Here is a 23,442-nt window from a genome sequence, read left to right as displayed (position 1 = left end):
AGCACACACCCCCTGCGTGACCAAAGAGCAGATCCAGCATCAAACATGGAAGGAAAAAAAAAGAAAAACTGGGAGGGAGGCCCAAAGTCTCCAATGTGACATGCTCAGCAAGTTACTGGTTGGCATGGGAGTGACGCCACCAGCACCAGAGAAAAGCTTTCCCTCGCAGCTTCTCTCGGGTTTATTGGGAAGACTATTCAAACATTTTCATTTTTAAATATTTGCCAGAGACTTCTGCATAAGTCAAGAGAACATTTCTGCCCATATCGCTTCAGACAGAGAAAAGAGAGTTTAAAGGGAAAAAACAAGCAAAAACCCATTGACTTTCTTCATGGCTACTGAAAGGGGTCTTGAAAGAACTTGCCTTGTGAGTGAGGACACCAAGAAGTACTCCTTGGCCCTAGACAGGTAACACAACTCTTTGCTTCCTTCACTGACATTTCTGTGTCAGAGCAATGTGAGAGCACCAATCTGCCAACCGGCTGCAGGAGTCAAAGTCTGGAGAGTTTCACCATGCATACATTTTACTACTTTCAAAATGTTTTGTTCAATTTTTTTTCTTCCAAAACTTTCTTATTAGATTTTTGAAACATTTACTAGACAGCAGTCTGATATGTCTGTGTCTGTGATGGATTGAACCAATCTACTGTTGAAGCAAGTGTCTCTTGCTATGTATTTTATAAGTTTAGTAGATTTATTGTAGGATGCAAAACCTCATGGATTATGCTGCAATTTTAGGCTGAATTATAATTGTGCTATTGACACCATGTTTGGTTCAAGGCTCCTTCATGCTTGAATGTCTCAATTATCCATTTGGTTTGAAAGAAAGGCAATGCTTTATTCTTGTGGATTGTCTATTGAGCTTAGAGTTAATGTAACTCTTGTATGCCAGAGGTCTGGTGAGTAAATGTTGGCTTGAGTGAGGAAAGATCTTCTGAAAACATAAGATACTGTAGATGGGGTTAAAAAAAGAGTATAAACGTCCATCACAAAATAGTTTTGTAGTTTAACCTTTTTTCATTCTTCCTCTTAACTCAGACTAGCAAGTATTTTTAAAAGAAAATAGCTGCTCAGTTACAGCTTAGCACCTCTTGACATTTCCATTATCTCATTGGTTTTCAGGTTATTTATTGCTTGGCTCTCTTAAAACGTGTGGGACAGAAACTTGGCGTAAACACTCTCAGTTCAAATGGAAATCTGTCTCTTCATGTTCTTACACTGGGGTCAGTGCCATCGTATTTTAGTCATTTGAACGTCTGGGTTATTATTTAAATATTATTTCATGGCTCCATAAATATAGATGGCACTGTCCAAAATGACTTCTGTGGTAATATTTATATTTCAAAAAGATCCCATATGATTCTGCAGTTCATTTTAGTTATTTGGGACAGTGGTTTTTTTAAAGTTTGCAATTTTGTGTGCCCAGCTTCAGTGCTTGAGGTCCTTAGGCCCCTTGCAACCTCTGGACACAGAGGACAAAACTGGGCAAACCCTTTATATGGTCCCCTGAGACAGGGACAGCTGTTAGGCTGCCTGGTGAGGAAGCATTTTTCCCCTGGATCACTGGTAATGGGGAATATCCTTGCTAAGCATAGGGCCAGGATGCACACTGGGGGGGCAAGAATCCCTGGCCTCTGATCCTCCCATCTGAGAACTGACACATCTTCTGGAGTCAATTGTTTTCTGATAATTATTTCTTAATTTAGGATTGAAATTAGTTGGGATGAATTGCTGCAGCAATTGCAGTTTTTGGACTGATGCTGCAGCTACATGCAATAGCCCCTGAGCTGGAGGCTGGTCCCAGGAGGGCTCTGCAGTGGTGGTCCTGAGATGGCTGAATGATGGAGGAGGTAACTCTCCAAAATGAAGAAGACTTGTCATCCAGCCATGTGGCTTTTGTGCTGCTTCTCCATTTTGCTTTTTCTGCCAGATGAAATTTGATTAAGTGCACAATTTAATTACTCTTTCCAGAAATTACCAGAAATGGGGGCTGAGAGCCAAAGTCTTCCTCCCTCCTGCTGGAAAGAGCTGGTAGAACAGGGGAAGCCCTTGCCCTGCTTCCCATTGCACCCAGCAGCTTGAGGTGCCAGCCCAGTAACCCAGGGTGCCAGCCCAGTGACACAGGGTGCCAGCCCAGTAACCCAGGGTGCCAGCCCAGTGACACAGGGTGCCAGCCCAGTGATCCAGGGTGCCAGCTCAGTGACCCAGGGTGCCAGCTCAGTGACCCAGAGTACCAGCCCAGTGACACAGGGTGCCAGCTCAGTGACCCAGGGTGCCAGCTCAGTGACCCAGAGTACCAGCCCAGTGACACAGGGTGCCAGCTCAGTGACCCAGGGTGCCAGCTCAGTGACCCAGACTACCAGCCCAGTGACACAGGGTGCCAGCCCAGTGACACAGGGTGCCAGCCCAGTGACACAGGGTGCCAGCTCAGTGACACAGAGTACCAGCCCAGTGACACAGGGTGCCAGCCCAGTGACCCAGGGTGCCAGCTCAGTGACACAGAGTACCAGCCCAGTGACCCAGGGTGCCAGCCCATGAACCACAACCAGCCCAGTGACCCAGGGTGCCAGCCCATGAGCCACAGCCAGCCCATGAGGGGATGCAGCCCTCTGGGCCCGGGCTCACACAGCAGCTGCCTTAAGCCAACAGTAGCATTGCTCATCTTAGCCTTTGGTATAAATTACCACATTTTTCTGTCCCCCATGTGTAGCCTTAATGAGCAGCTCTAATGCTTTCAACAGAATTTATTTTGCACACACATTGCCTATTTACTTGCCATCCCCCAGCCTCTTTCTTTTTAATAAATGCCATCATTGCAATCCCCCAGCCTCTTTCTTTTTAATAAATGCCATCATTACAATACACAGGGAACAAAACTAGTTTTATCTTGACCATGTGAGTAGGAAGCCTGAAAGCTGACCCCTTTCCCTGCACTTGGGGTTGTGGAGGAGAGTGTTTTGCACATGCCAGACCTGTCTGTAGTCACTAGATGGTTTGGATGCATTAAGGCTTCCCATGTCAAACTCGAAATGCTTAAAAGTGGGTGGGCTTCAACTGAGCCCTCTGAAAGTCAGATCAGTTGTAGTTTTATAGTACAATTCATATTGGGAGGGACCTTAACAATGTCTCTGGTCCAAGCAAGAGATTGAATAATGTTGCTCAGGGTTGTCTCCAGCCTAGTCTTGAAAAAATCTCTCAGGATAGAAACTCCACAACCTTCCTGGGCAATCTGCTTCAATAGGGTATTAACTTCACAATCTTTTCTTCCCCCCTCATATTCAATTGGAACTTGTTTCAATTTATGACCAATGACCTCATCCTTCCTCCATGTAGAGCAATAAAGCTCCATCTTCTCAATAGCCTCCTCAGGAATATTGGCAGGTTGCATCTGGGTGCTCACAAAAATCCAGTCCCCCAGAAGTGCTCCAGCCTTTAATTGTCCAGGTCACCCTCTGCTAAACCTGCTCTGATTTACTGATCTTTCCTGTGCTAAGGACTCCAAAGCTGGATGTGATATTGTAGATATGGTCTCACAAATCTGTCTGTCCCAGGTGCAGGACTTTATATTTGTTCTTGTGAAATTGAACAGCTCCTGTTGAGCTCTTCCTCCAGACTCCTCATGGCAGCCTTGCCCTCCAATCTGTCAGCTGCACCTCCAGGTTGGCATCATCTGCCACCGTGATCAGGGTGCCCTACACCTCCTGCTCCAGGAAACAGAGGAAGGCATCACACAGGATGGGTCTCAGGAAACAGAGGAAGGCATCACACAGGATGGGTCTCAGGAAACAGAGGAAGGCATCACACAGGATGGGTCTCAGGGCAGGACACCACTTCCCACCAGGCTTGAGGAAGGTTATGAACCATGGTGGTTACAGCTGAAGCTGAGCACTCAGAACCTCCTGCTTCATGCAAAACGTGTTGTCCGTAAGTCATACAGCATCTGCTTTAAATTAGGTGTGAACTATGTCTCTGAGATAGTTTTGTATGGCCTTTTCACAGTCAATGGTGGTATTAAAAGAGCATAAGTTCTTCTAATGACTAATCATTCATATTCTATTTTTTTCTATTTGTTATCACCTATATAGTGATCTAGATAATCCTTTATCATGGTCTAGGTAATGGCTTGACCAAATTCCTCAAGTTTCCATGAATGAAGACAGGCAAGAGTTTTTTATTTCTTGCTGGCAACAGATCACTGTAAATTGACCAGAAATATTCAATATTCCACTTCATAAATCAGTGGATTTGCATCTGATTGTGCCAGCTATGCTATGAGCTAGATTTTGGGTTGATCCAGCATGGATTTGTTAGTATGTTCTTTATCTGTCTTTATACTGAGATTTTGAATGCCATCACACAAGTGAAACTCAAGGCTTTAAGTCTCAAAGTTTTGGTTTTTATTTTGTCTCTGAGACAAGAGACAAGGTGGGGAAAAACCCAGGGGTGGGCAATGCTGATAGCAGGAACGTTGTGTGGAAAAGTTAGGGTTTGTGTTCATGCAAAAGTTTTAAACATAGGGCATTTACCTGTAGATTTTCTTGTCTATAGGCCTTGGACTCCTAACTGGTGCCTGTCTGCCAGGCCCATACCAGCAAGCAAAAAGTTTGAAGTGAACCTGGGAGATGATTTCTTCAGATGAAGAGTGATTTTCTATAGCAAGCACATAAGAAATATTTTGTTCTTTATCTCCTTTCCTGCAGGTGATATGAAAACTCTTACGAGATCAAAGAGTCTTCATCAAAAATAGGCTTTCCACCACTCCTTATCCTTTACAGAATCAATGCTCAGGAAGATGATGAGTGTTTTTTTGTGATCTCTGGACTGTTTTAGCTGAGGGCCCTGTGGTTGCCTCCTTTGCACTGGCTTGCCAGCTGGCCCAGTAGCACACAGCAACTCAGCACACCCAAACCCAGTGCCTGTGCCTCCCTGCAGGTGACACCAGCACCCTGCAGAATGGGCTGTGGCTTCCCAGCACTGGCCATATGCCATCTCCATCGTGCCCAATTCAGTTTTGCCCACTTCATCTCAGAAAGAAAATTAGAACCAAGGCAGTGAGTTACATGAAACAGAAATTAGATAGCCAGGGCATCAGCTCAGAAAATTGATGGTTCAGAGGTATAACAATGATACATAAAATCATGAATGATGGGAGGCAGGTAAACAGGGAATAGTAAGTAATTTCTAACAGTATTAGAACTAATTAAAATAGCAGGCAGACAGCTCCAGAGTGACAAAAGGCACATTATTTTTACACACATCATAATTAAACTGTGGAACTCAATACTTTCAAGCCAGCTGGGTTTGTGGAATAAAGATCTGTAAAGAGATGTTGGACAGGAGCTCTGGTTCAGAACTGGGGAGCAGTAACTCTCTGGGAATGTTCCTCTTTGGTACTTTGACCTTATGTATTCCTTCATGTTAATGATAGAATTTGAATACTTGTCTACCAGCACCTCTGGTCTGTCTCCAGGCAGCTATTGTTATAGGAGAAGGAAAACTTTTCAGGCCTGTATTGTTATAGTGTTATGGAGAAGGAAAACTTTTGACTATGCATTTATGCATACAGGGCCAGGCCCTCAAAATGAGACACATAGATAACTAAGGCATGAATTCCTATCTACTGGAGATCTAAAAGTATGCAAGCATATAAATATTTGCCTTTATTTTGTGCCCACAGTAAGGAAAAGGAGAAACTGGATGGCCAGGTTATTAACAGGGTCTTAAATACCTTGAAAATATTCAAGATTGGTACATCAATTGAAATCAGAATGGTGCCAGCATAAGGGAGGTGACTATGGCTTTGATAAATTTTTCTCTGAAGGTAGTTTCATTATCCTTTTAGGCACCAGAAAATTACTATTTTCCCTCATGAAGGAGATAATCTCCTGTGGAAAGAGCAGTGATTCCACATTTTCCTCTTGTGGCTGGGGAACTCATAATGGTCTAGGAGGATAGCAATTATTCCCACAAGCCTGCAGATCAAGGCACCCAGCAGACCAAGTGAAAATAAACAGAAAGGAAGTTGTAATAAAAAGCTTTTGCTAATGATTTGTGTGAAATCTGCAATATGTATTAATATTCTCTGCTTCTCCCTTCTGGCCATGACTCAGTAGGATCCTTTCAGTGACATTCCCCTGACTATCTTTTTTACAAAGAAAAGAGAATTTGAAATGGAGAAAAGATTATTTTTTAATCTGTGACTCTGCAATATGCTGGCACAGAGACCTGAAGCTCAAAGGCTACATCTTGCTCTAAAACACTGTGAAGGAGTTTCTGGTCTAACAGAGCTGATCTTTGCACCTTAAGCTTTTGATTCACACTTTTATAAAACTGCCTCCTAGATTCTTAGATTCTTTTAATTAGTGGCAGGCAGCTTTTGAAAGAGAAAAATAATAGTTACATACAGGAGCTGGCAGGAGTTTTCCCAACTCATCAGGCCAGATGCTGTTCTGCAAGTTCAAAGGGAGCAGTGAATGCTCACCACCTCTGGCAACCAGGGCACTTCTATTTAGGTACCCTTTAGACAGAAAAATGTGACATTTGTGGGTTTATACAGTCTCTGTTTGCTTTTGCATCTGTCCAGTAAGATCTGGGGACAGAGCTTTCCTGCCCCTCAGTGAGGCTCTGAGGCTTTGTTAGTTGACAGAGACACTGAAAGACAAAAAACTAAACAGAGTGAGATCACAGAGTGACCTATTTTGTTAACAACAGGGAAAGGACTTGGTGGCTCAGAATATGCAGTGGTAATTTTGGCATTCCTGCCTGAGAGGTTGTTGAGCTGATCATGACTCATGTCATTAAGATGATTTTAATGTTCAATGCCAGCTGATGAAAACTGAGGTAAGGGGAAATTAATTTTACATGAAAACGATAGAAAAGCATTGGAAGTTAACTCCAGAGAGAGATCATGAGAAAGAAAACCTTGCCTGCCCTGATCTCCAGGGGAGAGTGAGAGAACTACAGCATTTTATTCAGCCATCTGGAAGGAATTAATTTGTGGTACCTTCTGTGTCTAATTCATCAGTAAAATATTGTACAAAAATAACACAGTGAACCCAATAAATGGAAAACTAAAGGACTGGAGAAGGACTGGCTGGTGGGGACCCCAGCTGCCAGATGGGCAGCCCATTCCCTAGACAGTCCAACTCCTATTTGTTTGTTGATGTGAGGAAAATAGAGGAAAATGCTGACAAAAGGACTCAGAAAATTCCCTGTCTCCAAGCATCAGTCATTAAATGTGACCAGCTGCTGTTTCACACAAGCTCCTCACGTACAGGGGGATCAGCCACCTCCACGGAGCAAACAGAGACCACATGCTAACCTGGCTGGGAAATTGGCTGACTCAGGGGAACGTGGCACCCTTGGCACATCTCAATATTTACAGAACCAAATCCACATTGATTATCTGCACTTGCAGGGCTCAGCTGCCAAGGTGGGTCAGCTCTTCTTTCATTCGATGTTGATGAACACAAAAGGCCGAGACATCAGCTCTGCAGGTGCCTTTGCCTCTTGCCCACCAGTGTGGGGCATCTGGCAGGACTTCAAACCTGCTGAGCAGCTGCAGCCCCCTCAGGCCACCCAAAAGAAGCAGCTGGAAAAAGCTTGTGATTTCAGTACAGTTTTTTTTCTGGACAGACTACTGCAGGTTGGCAGCCACCAGCTAATTTCTTTCCAGTGAGAATTCAGGCATCTTGACACTTCTACAAACAGTGCAGAAACACTAGAGAAAGTCACCAGGATTCGTGTTACTTCCTGGAGCACAGGTTTCCTTCAGCTGAAGAAACAATTCTTCCTAATTCCAGAGGAAAGTCTGAAGTCAAAATGGGGGAAAGCCACTGTTATCACTGGGGCAACTAAGCCCAGTCCCACATCCTGTCCCCAGGCTAATTTGGAAAAAAAGCAGTGGAGTTTGCTGTGTTCCTGGGTAGCCCCTGCACACACAGACCCCAAACAGCTGCACCATGTGGTTTAGGGACTGTGCATGTGCATCTTGGCAGAATTCTCCTCCTGGTGCCACAGGCCCAGTGCACTCGTCACATCAGGAGCAGCTCTGGCAACAAGTGTTGTATTGGGAGAGACAGAATGGTTTTGAGTCCCCCTGGGAGGGGGTTTAGAGGGTTTTTTTTTGCAATTTGGGCTCTTTTCTGTTGAGAGAAAAGGAGAAGGGAACATCCTTGCTCAGCAAACCACCTTGGGGCCTCCCAGGGGGAGTCTTGGTTGCTCTGCTGAGAGCACCAAACATTGTGGTCATCCAGGAGCTTCCACAGCTGCTGTGCAACGAGCTTGGGCCCACGCCTCTGTACCCCCACCCTGTGGTTCCTGTGCAGGAGCCCTGAGAGGCACAATACTGAGGGTTTGTGGCAGAGCAGACTTGGCTGAAAAGTCACTTTGTGATGGAGCAATGCTCAAAGAGCCATTTCTGCTGGACTTCTCACCTTACCATGAACTCAGTGGCATAAAGGGTTCTATGTGTACTATGGGTTATATGTACTATGGAGAGTGATTTTTGAATGAAAACTATGATTTTTGATGAAAACTATGAACTATGATTTTTGAATACCTTTGAGATTTTTTGACGAATATTTTCAATGCTCAGATTCTTCTGGAATATTGGTAGATTTTGTACATATGTGGAAATTTGAGATTAAATAGTTCTATGTGCAAAGAGAGGAGAGAAATATTTTCAGCTGATTATATTTAAGAAAAAGAAGTTTGGGGTGTTTTTTTGACTAGTTTTCCTGACAAAGCTGTTGGGAATAAAATCCTTATTTTTTTTTAGTAGAATTTTTCCATGTTGTGCTGAACTTGATAGCTATTTGCATGAGGTACAATTTCTTTGAAGTCATGTGGTGTGTGCGAGATACACAGCCTCAGAAAGCCACCCTATGCTTCATAAACTGCTAAATGATGTAGGAGAGCCCAAAGAGCTGGGAAACACAGCCAGAACACTCATTTCATGTGCAGCTCCCTCCCACAGAGCCTTGCTTGTGTGAGCAAGCCTCATCTGTGACCTGCTCTGCTGTTCCCAATGCTGCTTTTGTCCTTTGAAAGCATTAATTACATCATTTCTGGGGCTGTAGGGCAAGATGCCTGAATAACCAGGGTTTTTCTTTTTAACCTCCCATTTCTTTCTATCCCAAAGGATGAGCTGGCATCAGAAGAATTCAAATGAAGAGAGGCAGCAGCAGGAAGCAGAAGTTACAGGAGCTAATCCAGCATATCACTGTCACAGCTACTCCCAGGCCTATGAGAACAGACAGAGGGAGCAGCATCAAGCCAGGAGGAAGCTCTGTGTAGCATCAGTAATTTGCACCTTCTTCATGATTGCTGAGATAACAGGGAAGTATGTGTGCTCAAAAAGAACCCAGTCTGGTGCTCAGCACAGGCACATCCCTGCCTTGAGTGCATTCTGACTGCAGGGACCATGGCAGGGGTGAACCCACCTGGCACTAAACAACTCTGCTTTGTCCCTGGTCATTAAAAGAACTGGGGGGAGGAGAGGGTTTAAGTGAAATTATCAAAATATTTTCATATTTTCACTCAAGGATTTCATCTGGGTAGGAATACAAAGATCAGTTAATGGTCTGAACTGTTCTTCCAGGTCTTTAGGCTTGACTGATGCATGTCTTGGCATCACAAAGGTTTTCTAATAAATTGAGCTATATCCTTTAAAAAGATTAAAAGATTTTACATATTTATCTAGGCCAATGAGACCTCAGCACTGATAGAGGCTGCTAGCAGTATCATCTGAAAATAAATGCAAGAGTCTTTTCAAAATCCAGGGAAATCCAGGGCCAGATTCACCATCTGTTTTTCTACAGCTAAGTCAATGCATTTATATCAGGGCACGTTCATCTTTTAAATTGGCCTGCTGGTGTGCCTCTGGATCAATGGAAGATTATTCCCCTACCTAATTAGCTTTCATTTCTGGACCCACCCTACAACATCCAATATAAGTATTTGGCTTGCTCATAGAGTATTGGCTTTCATTTTGTCTCACTGCTCTGTTCTCTCCATGGATTCTGTGATATTTATATCCACCCGATAGCTCCTGGCTCTTTAATTTGCCCTTCCCTGCAGTGAGCTGAGGTAAGCGAGACATGGGGAATCCCACAGACTTTTGCCATATGTGTTCCAGCAGATGTAACAAAAATCAGCCAGGAAAGCCTCTGAAACCCATATATTTCCAGCTCAGACATCTCTGGAGCCCCATGAAAGTGAAACAGAAAGGCTTTGTCTTCCTTGCAAGTGAGAAGTGGAGGCACTGAAAGAGTTGCTGCATTTCTGCCTTCTCCTCTGGCTGCTAAACCCAGCAGGGACTTCTCCATCTCTTCCTTCCCACGTGCTCCCTCTGCATGGAGCCCTGTTGTTTGCGGGTCACCTGCATTTCCTCCAGGAAAACCAGCGCATGCTGCTAATTCCCATGCAGTAATTCCCAGGGCCAGAAGTAATGCATTATTAACAAAACCATCTAATCAGTAGGCTTAAGTTTGGCGAATGTGGCTGTGCTAGAGGGTAATTGGAAGGAGAGATGATATGTTAACTAAATGTTTCGTTTTGCTTAATGAATCATGCAGCTTTTTTGCAGTGACAGCTTAAGTAACAGCCTTGAAGACCGTTTTGCTTCAGACCATTAAACTTTGACAAACCAGTTATTAACTGCAGTTACAGACAGCTCTCTGTGGAGATTTTTGTAATTATGAACCATATATTTAATATTTTTAATCATTAGGCAAGACTGCTGTGCCTGATGATTGACCATTGAGTGACTGACAATTTCTGCTGCTTGTGGTCTATAAATCTATAAACATCCATTATAGGGAATGGTGAGTCTTAAAGGCCACTTGTAGGGAGTATTGATAAAAAGCTGTAAAAGCCTTTAACTATGACACTTATTTTACTCCTGAAGATAAAGAGTATCTTCCCCTCCCTTCCTTGCCCTCTGAGGGCAAACAGCTTCCGTGGACATTATTCTGGTAAACAGAAGAAACAAAGCTGCATCACTCTCGAAGAGGTTGAAAAGTTGTTCTTCTTTGAATGCCTAGACCTTCCCATGATATTTTTCTCAAACCATCTGTGCTGGCCATTTCTGCTTTCCCAAATGGGGCACTGCTGGTTGAGCCTGACACACTACCAACTCTTTGAAAGACAATTACCTTCTGTTCTTCTAAGGCAGTTCCATCACAATCTCCAGAGATCTGAAGATAACAGTCACACCAGTGCTACCCAGTGTGGAGCCCAGATATAAAAGTGCTTTCCAATGATTTTTGCTGATTAAGAACCAATGGATTTCAAAGCACTTCCACTTGGGCAGTAGAAAGAGAGATGAACACTGCATGTGGTCTCATGTCAGAGCAGGACAGAAAAACTTGATCAGTGAGACAAGTTGCTCAGTTAAGCAGACTGAGATCTCTGAAACTCACCCAAGGCATTAGTTATGCCAGCAGTACATAAAATAATAATTTGCAAACATTTTTCAAAGGCAGTAGGCTAGCAGCAAGCTTTTGAGATGCTGTCCCACAGAAATAGAAACAGAAAATAGAAATGGAAATAGAGTATATAAAATGAAATAGGATTTTGCCCACAGCTTGTGATCTACGTATTTGTTTGCTGAAAGAAACCTGATGTCTGGGTTATTAACATCTGGGCACTGCCAGACAAGCCTTCTTCCCCCTGCTCAGCAGAACCACCTCCCTCTTGAGATACAGTTATCCTGAAAACAGTGGAACTCTAAGAGATATGCCATGACCAAAAAGTATGTGTGCATTTTTACTTGAACATGCTCTGGGAAATACTTATTCAGATGAATTTTTCATTTTACCACAAGGAATGAGATGCCCCCAAATTCTGCAGCCATGTTTTCTCCCTTTTGGGAAGTAACTTTGAGCAAAATTCTGTGCTGAAAAAACTTATGGTGTTAGGTATTCTAATCTAAAATATGCATACAGGAGGAAATTAAACAGAGAGTCCATCCTGCTGGCATGAAAAAGCTCCAACTATAAGGAAACAAGAGATATAGCTACATGTCCTTTTGGCAGTGGTATGCTGCCAAAGATTTGAATGAGGCATTTTATGATGTTTTTCAGGATTCATTAATTCTCATTCAGGTTGTGGCCAGGAGAAATGAGTGAGCTGAAATTAATTAAATGACTGAAGAATGAAAATGCATTGGCAAATATAGAAGCTAAGTGTTTTGGCTTTGTTATTTCACATCCACTTTTTTACATTTGTGCTTTGATGAAAAGATTCCTCTGCTGTAATGTGTTGGAAGGACAATGTCCTACCTGGGATCCTTGTCTTCTGCAGCCACAAAGAGCTGGGGCTGTTTAATGTAAACTTTCAGTTTATTTGGATTAGACTTTACCCCTGAGATATGGCTAGTAGAATTTGGCAAAATAATGATATTTGGCTTACTGAGTAAAAGAAATGAGAATTAAAATAACCCAAAAATATTTTAATTTGGTGGGTTTTTCCTTCAGAATCCACTTAAATCCAAACTTTCACAGAGTAAAATGATATTCAGCCACATTTTTGAGCTCTAGCAGGAAAGTTAAGTCATGCATTACAGATTCAAAATGATAGATTGGTTCTGAGAACAGAACATTTTTCTCTATGCCCTCACTAAAATGGCTGATTGCTTATCACAGTTCTTCTATAGGGATCTTTCCATGTATTCCTGTTTTAGTGTTGCCTGTGACAGATAAACAGTCAGGCAGCAGGAAGAACATGCATATTTTCCTGCAACAAATAGGAAATTAATCCCACAAGCTAGGTCTCTGAACTGTTGTACATACATAAAAATATCAGTGTTCTGTGACAAGATAGAGGGAGGATACTGGAAATGTGATGCTTAATATGGAATTTCATAAAAATATGGCTTTTCACAAAAAAATATCTGATATTTAAATAGTCTAACAGTACAATAGCAATGTAACTACAGAACTAATGTATCACAGCTCTCATTTTTCTTAGGTCTCTCTCTAACTAAGAAATTTGGCTTATGTATTTCTATTAATTCATCCCTTTCACTGCATGAACAAGGTACAGAATGAAATTATCTTTGAAGAGGTTTGGGTCTTGTGTATGATGGCTGAAAATTGAGTGTTCCCTTTGATTCTCAGCAGAACAGGCCTTGAGCTGGCTCTGGCTGGCTCAGACCCTGAGCAGAGCCGTGACCCAGCGGTGTTTGTTTCACACAGGCGGGCACATCGCGGGCAGCCTGGCCGTGCTCAGCGACGCGGCGCACATCCTGGTGGACCTCACCAGCTTCCTCATCAGCCTCCTCTCGCTGTGCCTCACCTCCAAACCTCCCACCAAACAGTGCACCTTTGGCTGGCACCGAGCAGGTAGCAAACATGTCCTGTTGTGAACGTGAGCAATGGGAAAAGGAAGTTATCCCAGCCAGGGACTGGAGAACGTGCTGATGTCCAACATGGGTCTGCAGGCATGTAGAGACAGTGTGCTAATGCTCCCACAGATCTCAGGACATGAAGCACAGTAAAACAGTGAATTTCAAAGAAGTAAAGAGTCACTCTTTATCTAAAAGCATGTCTTTCAGTTCATTATTTATCACAGTTTTGGGTTGGTGCTAACTTTGGTTGAAATAACAGCAACTTCTCTCAGTGACTTGAGCATGTGGAGGACTGGGCTCTCAACTTGTTATGAAACAAGTTTCTATAAAAGCAACAATAACCATAAAAATTAGGGCTTTCTCCATTTCCAAAGCAAATGATTAAATCATTTTTAAAAGTTCACAATGTTATATTTATAGAAAAGTGAGATCCTTTAACATTTCCCCTTTTCTAGATTTTCTCCTTTCATATCTCTTTATCACTTCTATGTTTTTTAGATGCAAACAGGTTTTTAAAGTACTCTGTCCTTGACCTAAACCAACCATTTTACAGATGATACCTAACACCAAAAGCCTGACAATCAAACACAAGTGTTTTTACAAAAGACAAGACACTAGCAAAATACTAACCATGAGAATAATTTTCTGGGAGTGTGAGTCTGTTCAAGATTTAGACACCTAAATATCTATGCCTACATGCACATGAGCACCTTTAAGCATGGGGTCCAAGTCTGTGATATATTCAACAGAAATCTTGGTTTAGGCATGGGAATGGCAGCTGTTGCACAAGACCTGTAGGAACCTGCACAAGGTGCCAAGCACAAAATCAGGGCCTGTCAAATGTGACCAGACACTCATAGCTAAAAACCAGCCAGTGTTCCCAGTCAGCCAGTGAAGGAGGGAGCTGTGTCAATCACCATTAATTTGATGTCCACAGAGGGAGCTTAGACACTTTAGGTAGTGCCTACAGGTAGGCCATTTAGTTGTCTCTATCCGAAAATAAGTCTCATGTTGGATGTCTCAGAGCTCAGTTTTGTTGCTTATATATAATGATTTGTGCCATTTGAAATCCAGTTGTCACTCTGGAAGTCTGTGGGTCAGTGATACACCTTGTGTCAGGCCATGCATGGAGGTGTCAGTGTACCTCAAAGGACTCCGGACACCTGTGCACCAGAACCAAGGACTCAGATGATAAATGCTTCGAGGGTGTTCAGCAGCAAAGGCCAGAAACAGCTTCTGACTCAGATGTCTGTAGGCCAGACATCTGAGTTGTAGCTGCACAGAGTACCAGGCATGTGGTAGTAGCTGCACAGAGTACCAGGCATGTGGCACCCTCATCCTGCCTTTCTGCAGCTCCCCAAGTGTATCCTACCTGCTCTGCTGGGTGACTGGGAGGTTCAGCATGGCCCAAGCATGGCTGGCATTATGGAGACAACACACAGCTGAATTTTGCAGGCTTAGTAAACTACAACTTAACATCAGTTGATTTACCGTTACCTTTCACATTTATTATCTCTTATCCTGGGGGGAGAAAAGTGAAAGAGATACCTCTCTTGATGATGTAGGCAGGCTCAGCCACTTCATGTAACTTCATCCTCAGTCTGAACTAAATTATTTTTATTTTGTCATTGCAATGCAGAACTTCAAAACCAATCCTTTATTGCCCTTTTTATCCTGGTAGCGAAAAGAGCCTTGCATCAAATGTTAGAAGTTATTTAATTGCATTCCACGATTGTTATCCTGTTTCTTGCTTATTTTCCCAGCTATATTCTCAGTTTAATATGCAGGTGGGCACCTTAATAGAGCAGCTGAGAGCAGTCAGGTGGCAAAGTCACTCTCCACTGACTAGCAAGGTCTTTCAGGTGCAGCCCTCCATGACACTGGAAGATGTTTCTTCACTGCTTCTCCAGACTGATAGATATTGTCATGAAAAGACTCTTCATGGCAGTGCTCAGGTTTAGCCATCTAAATGCCTCCTGCCCTCCATGCCAAAGCAGTGCAGCTACTTCCACAAACACAGAAACACAGGATTGAATAAGATTGATAGTGTGAGCCAAACTATTTTCCAATACAAACCTCTCCTGTACCTTAATTCTCCTCAGCTGTACTCAGAGATTCCTACCCAATCCTACACTATTGTTTGCTGTGCTCTGTTAGTGCCAGTAGTTCTGAGAAAAAGAAACTGAGAACATCTCAAGTGAAGTATTTAGTGCTGCTGAACTGATCTGTAAGCTTAACTAAACTTTTGCCAAGATACTCCATTGAAAATTAATATGTAAATATGATCACTAACATGTTCTGTTATTGAAGATATGCATAAGTCCACACAGGCGGATACATGTGTTCACAAGAGCTCTTGGCTGCTTTCATGCCAATGATAGCACAGCCACCAACACCTTCAGCTGGGCCAAGTTTGCAGGGGTTCAACCTGCAACCTGCAGAAAAAAAAATTGTATGATTTATGTCTGCTTCTATCTACATTTAAGCAAAACTAAATTCCCCTGTCAGTGCATTTTGATTTATTATTTTCCAGTTTTAGGCAAAACAGTCATTTGATAAGCTTTTGCAGCCTGCAAAAGAGGGGATCCCCATAAAATTATATAAAAAATCATAAGCTGTTTTAATGGCTTGTCAGTGGAGGTCTGTGCAAATGCTTTCTGGCTGTCTACTGCCTTTCACTTTACTGTGAGCTTGCATTTTCTTTGGTATTGTCTCAGTTGTTCTCATTTACCCATTCAAGTCACATGGCAATTACTAGTCCCATATCCTATTAAAAGCATGCTGCATGTTCATATGCACTTCCCTGAACCTCTCCCATAACAGTGCAATAAAAGCTGGCCTTGGGGACTGGATTTATTTGAGCTCAACTCAAAGCCAATAGAGACAAAATTAAATTTTGCTACCCTGGGGAAAAAATAACTTCTTTTGTTCTTGTCACAGCTGGTGGCACAAAAATGACTTTGTGGCATTGGCAGAATGAGTTCCAGGATAAGTTTTGCTGACAGGACCTGGTTGGGAGCTGCTACTGTCTCTCTGAAAGGTGAAGTGGTGAGGGGTGTGCAGGAACAGGGGAGGCTGTGCCTCGCTCCTTCCTTCAAACCTCTGCTCCTGTGATAATCTTGTTGGGAGAGGAGGGCTGGTCTTTATGGGTTTCACACCACAGACAAACTCCTTTTGCACCTCCCAGAACTCCCCAAATGATCTTTTACATCTCTCCAATTTCTTAGAATGTTGCATGAACTCAGCACTGGAAAGGGGACAGAAGTAGGGGCAGGTAGAACAGGGTTAGGCTGCCACATGCACAGGGTTACCCTGGACAGCCACTGGATTTGCTGTGGTCAGAAAGGAGCTTGGCCCATTCTTTGTGAGCTTTAAGGCTGCCAGCATACAAGAAGCAGCTCTCCTGACTATAAAGCTCATACACCTGGAACTATTATCATCAACCTCTTAAAATTTTTTGCTTTCCTATTCTGACTGCTAAAATCAGATTTTTTTCATTCCTAGAAATTCTGGGAGCTTTGATGTCTATGATCATAGTTTGGATGGTGACTGGTGTGTTGATATATTTGGCTTGCATGAGGCTGCTACACCCGGATTATGAGATTGATGCTACAGTGATGCTCATTACCTCTGCTTGTGCTGTGCTCACCAACATCCTGTAAGTTCTTTTGTTCTCCTCTCATATGACACTGGAACCTTGAACCTGCTCCTGTAATTCAATTAAAAAAACTATAGAGAGATAATGGCCTCAAAAATATTAAGTGTTTATGAGCTCCATGAGGATATGGAAGGGGGTCCAAAAGAGAGGTCCTGCTTCTCATTGGAAGTTGCAGTTGTTCTCCTCCTTTCTGTTAGCTGCCACACTGGGAAGGAAAATTATGAATCTACAAACCCCTGGAGAAGATTATTCTCCGTCTCACTTTTTATTAGATGTCAGAATATTCAAGAACTCTCTAGAAAATGAGGCCTCATTAATTACCCCATTCACAGACTTTCTTGATTATGCAAATCACTGAAAACCTAGGAACTGTCTGCTCAGCCACCTCTGCATTTCTACTTAATGTGTCAGATTTTACTGTTCAGCATTCAGAAGTGACAGGGGTGGTGATGTGTATGGCCTCACTGCTTTCAGAGATGCAGTGAATCCTCTGATATTTGCAGCTTTCCATCTCTTGCAGGCTAAGCCTGATTCTGCACCAGACTGGCCATGGGCACAGCCACGGGGCACAAGGCAGGGAAGGCACCTCAGCCCCTCTGGAGCCAGCTCTGAGCAATGCCAGCCTGCAGGCAGCCTTTGTGCATGCCATTGGAGATCTATTCCAGAGCATTAGTGTGCTAATTAGTGCACTTATCATCTTCTTTAAGGTTGGTTTTATTCGTTCATATGCCTGCCTTGCAATCAGGGATAAGTGCTATTTTCACAGCGTTGTGACACTAGGTACTATGTAAATATTTCCTCAGTCTTAATCATACACACTGTAATTGTATTAAAGAAAATTATTCTTGGGAACTGAAATAACTGTTGAGAGTGTAACCCTTGCTTCTTGCTGTTTCAACTGGATACTTTGGTGTCTCCCTTTCTTCATCTGTAGCACCTTCATTCCCTGCACTGAGGTTCCCTAACTGGCAAAGAGGGCCAGCACTCATTCTGTACTAGATAAATGCAATTTATTATTCTTTCATGCTGATTAAAAATGACAATAACCAACAAGAATGAAATTAACAAAGTGGTGTGTTCATGTTTTTCTAGCCACAGTACAAAATAGCCGACCCAATCTGCACATTTGTGTTTTCCATCTTTGTTTTGGCAACTACCATCACGATTTTAAGGGATATTTTAACTATATTAATGGAAGGTAGGACCTGATTCCAGAATCAATACTTGCATTTTGATTTTTTTCTGTTGCTTTATCCATAATGCTTATATATGTTTGAAAAAAGTATAATAGCACATTTTTGTATCAGTTTCCAATAGTCTCATAATTCTGATCATACTTTAAACCTACTTCTAATTTTAATCAAAATTGTTTTCTGTCATTACATTACGCTTACATATATGCCAGTTTTTGTAAAAACCTTTGTACTGGTATTTTGCTAATGAGCTCTGAGTTGCTTTTGTTTGCCATATGTATAGCATTTCTTTCTATCACTCCTTTGGCATATGAGATGCCTAGTCACCTTGTTCATTGTTTACTTCCTTTACCCTTGTGAAACATAAATCTTTGCCAAGAAAAAGTGTTTTGACTGTGCTTTGAACTGTGTCTGTGAAATAGGCTGAGTGCAAGAGACAAAAGTTTAAAAGATTTTTAGTCACCTGAGTCCAGAAAAGCAAGCTGTTGGAGCTTTCCCGTTGCATTCCAGTGCATGGGAATAGACAATTCTCAGCACAGCAGCAGCAAGAAGAGCCAGGCTTAGCAATATTTAATCCTGTCAGCTATGGGCCTGAATATTTGATTTGCAAGGCCAAATGACTTGAGCAGTAACAGATGCATGTTTCTGCCTTACCCACATTGAATAATATAAGGCAACCTCTTTCTCAGCTGTGAGGACATGAGGATTAAAGGGAAAAGTAGCTCTAAAAGTGCAGGTTCTGAATGGGTACTCAATGTGACTGCCTGTGTGGCTATTTCTCCTCTCTTTCACTTGCACCTACTGCTGTTTCAAGAAATAAAATATCCATTAAAAATAAAAATAAAATATCCATTATAAAATATTGTTACAGTAGTTTCATTTGAGGGTTGGTTTGCTTTCAGTGATTGTGAGATAGAGATACTTCCATGTAGCAGTGTACCTAGGCAAGAGCATGGCAACTGACTCTATTTTGGCTGCCAAAAAGCAGATCTCTTGGTTACTGAAAAAAAAAAAAAAAAAAAAAAAATCAAACTACCAGGAAGGAGGAGCAACCCCTGACACTCAGGAGTCTCTTTCCTAAAGCAGTGACTCCCAGCTTCTGTAAGCAGGGCTGACATGCCACAGTCAGCAGTGCCTGTTCCCCTCTGCACCAAGGCCACTCTCCTCCTGGGAACTCTCTGGGGAGTGTCCTGTCTCCCTAAGTAGAATATTCTGCCCAGAATTTGCTGAAAAGAAATTGGATGCTGGACCTGCTGTTTCAGGTTACCGATCCAAGTGGAACAGGATGAGTTCATGCTGTTCACATGGACATAGGGATGCACTCACAAAAGATGTTGGTGCAAAACTGTGACATGATCTGGCTAAACAGCTCACTACCTGTGTAAACTGGACATTCAGACTGTCCCCTAAAACAAGCATGAGTCTCAACCCTCCACGGAGAAGTTTAAACCAAGGGATGAGATTATATAGCACAGTGAACTCTGAAATAGATGGGCTTCCCAAAGCATTGTATAAAAATGATACATCTAAGTGAATAAAGGTTCATAATTCATTTTCCTCTATTGATCAAAATTCTTATCCCTTAAAAATATTGTTTTTCCATCAATTTCTCCTTTTCAGGAACATCAAAAGGATTTGCTTATGATGCTGTAAAAGCAAGAATTTTAACAGTTGAAAAAGTGGAGTCTGTTCACGACCTTCATGTTTGGGCTCTGACAATGAATCAAACTGCTCTCTCTGCTCACATTGCCACAGGTCAGTAAATTTCTGTAAGCAGGGAGTGACTATTCAGCTGCTGTCTAGTAAAGGCCAGTCTTTCTTGATTCAGATTAAGCTGACTGTATATCTGTTACTTGTTTAAAAAAATCATCATAATTTTGTTGGAAAATCAAAATTAACAATAATAACAAATAAAGCTCTCAGATCCTCCTCCCAGAAACCTTGTCTAAACAACAGGGACCTCTACTTAGCCCAAAACTTGAAAACTTAAGAGTCTGTGGGACAAAAAAGTAAATTACAAGATATTTAAAATAAATTAAAAGAATTAGACTAAAACCGCATTTTTATCACAATTCTGTCAAACTTGAAAACTGTTGATCTCTACAAGAAGATCTTACAGGGCCATTATGCATTTCTGATGTATCTTCAGAAGGAAAACAATCTTTAAAACTGGATGGAGCTTAGAGGTAGCTCCAGTTCATCTTTTAAAATGTTATTTTAAATTGTAGCTCTTATCCCTATTGACAAACTGTCCACTACGCAGGTCAATTTTCTTATCTGTCTGTCAGCTATTTACGTATTAAGAAAAAAAAAGCCAGCTGTGTTTGGCCAAGGACAGGGCTAGAGGTGAAGTCCTCCACGGAGTCCCCACTTTCCAAAAACAGAGTGTCTATCAGCCACCCAAATCACTTGGCACTAGTGCTACTCCCTGACTGGATGAACTAATCTTTATTAAGTATTTCTGCTTTCCTCCGGTCTTCTGCCAATCTGAATTTCTATGGTGATTTCTTAGCTTAACTTTTGCCAAAATTGCATATTCCAACCACATTTGAATGAACAAAGGTTTGCTGACATGGAGGTTCCTGAAAGGAGGATAAAAAGGACAAGAAACACTTTTCAAACAATGTTCTTGTTAAAAGTTTCTCTTCTAGGAGTACACAATATCTATATTAGATATCAATGCCTATATTAGAAGTATACAATATTTTAAAGTATTATCAAGATGTATGTTTTGATTACTTTCTGCTTGCTCTCTGCAGCAGACTCAACAGACAGCCAGAAGATTTTGAGAGAAGTCACCCAAGCCCTGTTTCAGCAGTACAGCTTCCATTCCATCACCATTCAGATTGAATCAGGGGAGGATCAGAAACCAGACTGTGTCTTCTGCCAAGAGCCCAGGGATTAAAGGGAGCACCGTGCTGTGCCAAATAATCACCACCCCTCTTACAGGTCAATGGAGGCTGTATGTGCTGGTTGAGTGTGATTGATTAACAGCAAATGGTAATTAGCTGACATAGCAAGCCCTGCCATTGCAAGCAGAGCATGGGCCTTTCTTTGTTGGTATCATCTACCATGAGAGAACAAGGATTAAATCCAGCCATTTGCTAGATTGCCTGTCCATCAGCTGTTTCTTTCAATTACAGGAGAAATATCCAAATTATTCTTGACTAGACCAGCAGATTGGCAGTAAAGCAACATTCAGAATGACTGTCTGTAATTACAGGTAACAAAAACTAATCAACCTTCAAATTACCAACAGACAAATTATCACAGCTGCAATGAAATGTGAGTTTGGTGTTAGCAAACTCAGCACTCACTCAGGATGAAAGAGAAAATTTAAATTACTACAGGAGTTGAAGAAATCTGGGGAAGAAAGTGGTGATGTTTTCCCTGCCTTCTGGCAGACACTCTTCTTCCTGCCTACCAAGGGAAGTATCAGACAGGTACCATGGATCACAGGAGAATGGATGTCAAGAGAATGGCTCACAAGAGAGTTTATTCCATTCATATTTGGCAAACAGATCTTTGTTTTGTAGCTAGCCCTATTTATGTTTTCAGCCTTCAGGCAAGCTCTTTTCTGCCAGGCATAAGCAGTACTCTGAACTATTAACCCATAGCACCATGATAAGTTATGAGAGAAGGGTTGAGATGGATTTCTGTGTGTCCATGTCACAAGGTACCACTGAGTCATGGCAATAAAACAGACCAGGTGCTCTTAGAAATGGAAAAATAATTAGGGCAAGGGAAAACTGGGATCCATTGTGAACATCCTGTCTGGTGTCACAGCTCAGAGTGGCCTGTGGGCTGTTACCCAGTGACACCCCAATCCCTGAAGTTATACCAGGTAATTAAAAAAACCCTTTGGCATATCACACTGCCATTCACTATAAAGGGAAGTGACATGCCTCTCCTTCAGGTAACTAATTCCCACATTTCCTAACAAGATGTGAGTCGTGGCTTCCCCAGCTGAGTGTTTCCACCAAAACCACCCCACACCACTCCCACATTCCCCCTCCCCTTCCTCTGTGGTGGACTGGAGGAGAATTGGAGGCACAAAAGGCAAAGGTTATGGTCTGGGATAAGAACCATTTACTGGAAACAGCAATGAAGTAGGAAAATGAACAGTAACTGCAGCAATAGCAATGACAGAGTATACAAGAGGCAAATATTTCACATGTGAGTGCTCACCCCTGGCAATTCCCCACCCTGCTGCCACACTGCTGACTCCTTTCCCCATCCCTGGGAGTGATAGGAGGTGGTATAGAATAACCTCCGGCTCCTGGCCATGCCCCCTCTGGCTGCTGCAAAAATTAACCCTGCCCTGGCCAGAACCAGGAGAATGTGTTAAATATTCCTCTTTTACATACCTGGCAATGCTTACAGCAGAACTGAGAACAAAGAGTCAGGTCTTTCTGCAATCCCTCTATTTTTGTCCAACCAACTGAATTAAACTCTCACCTCCTGGCAAAAGCAAGGGCTGCACTTCAAAATGCATGCTCCAGTGCTCCAAAAAACAACTTCAATTCTGCCCCTGGCCCTAACAGTGCTTACCATGCAGAACTAGACATAATGTTTTCCGACTCCACAGTTCTCTCTCCAACAGCTGTAGGGCTTACTTTACTAACAGGTTTGTTAGAACAAAATAAATTATGTGATACCAAGTGGTACTGACTTTCCAGACTGATAGATGGAAGGACCATTGTATTATTAAGGTATAAATAGCCCTTGCTTTTTAGGAAATTCAGTTTTATTAGCAATAGGTTCACATTAGTTTTCTCCTTTATCATTCTAAGGAGATTAGAATTTTTTTATTGGGGCTTTTGACTACAGATAAGACATAACTACGTGATGATGGATTGATGTATTAAGCTGGCATTTGTTACCTGGTAGGGGGAACAAGAAATTATTCTGCTTAGTGGAAGATCTTACTCAGGTAAACCTCCCACTGAAATCAGATGAGGTATTAAAACAAAACACCCGCTAGGAATTTCATGAGTATCTCATTATTTATCAGCTTGAAAGAGCTGAAGTTATGCCAGTGATATTCAGTACAGTGATAAAGACAATTCTTGCCCTTCACAGCTGAAGCTCCAGAAGATAAGACACAAATAAATCAAAGCACAGTAAGAAATTCTAAATGACGAAGTTCACTTGTATTTCAGCCAGTTTCTCTGCTGGTGTAATTTAGCATAGTTGTTTCCTTCCAAAGGCAACTCAGCTGTGCTTGTCAGGTAACCTGA

The 23,442-nt window shown here is 42.2% G+C and overlaps 1 protein-coding gene across 1 annotated transcript; it reads left to right on the top strand.

Moving 5' to 3' along the window:
* The first annotated feature begins 331 nt into the window (after positions 1-331).
* Positions 332-21,131, top strand: SLC30A8 (solute carrier family 30 member 8). The gene is made up of 8 exons (XM_063178382.1): positions 332-408; positions 9,143-9,347; positions 13,181-13,346; positions 16,856-17,009; positions 17,530-17,716; positions 18,102-18,207; positions 19,823-19,957; positions 20,962-21,131. Exons 1-8 carry the CDS (start codon positions 332-334, stop codon positions 21,105-21,107), a joined length of 1,176 nt encoding a protein of 391 aa, XP_063034452.1. The 3' UTR covers positions 21,108-21,131.
* Positions 21,132-23,442: the final 2,311 nt, after the last annotated feature.

Source organism: Melospiza melodia, chromosome 1 (assembly GCF_035770615.1).
Source record: "Melospiza melodia melodia isolate bMelMel2 chromosome 1, bMelMel2.pri, whole genome shotgun sequence".
In the NCBI taxonomy this organism is placed as follows: domain Eukaryota; kingdom Metazoa; phylum Chordata; class Aves; order Passeriformes; family Passerellidae; genus Melospiza; species Melospiza melodia.
This window is presented reverse-complemented; position numbering and strand designations above follow the sequence as displayed.

Coding starts and splice junctions, on each gene's coding strand:
- SLC30A8 (XM_063178382.1), top strand. CDS start 332: ATGGCTACTGAAAGGGGTCTTGAAAGAACTTGCCTTGTGAGTGAGGAC. Junction 9,348..13,180: donor CTGAGATAACAGGGAAGTAT/GTGTGCTCAAAA, acceptor GCCGTGACCCAG/CGGTGTTTGTTTCACACAGG. Junction 19,958..20,961: donor CTCTGCTCACATTGCCACAG/GTCAGTAAATTT, acceptor TGCTCTCTGCAG/CAGACTCAACAGACAGCCAG.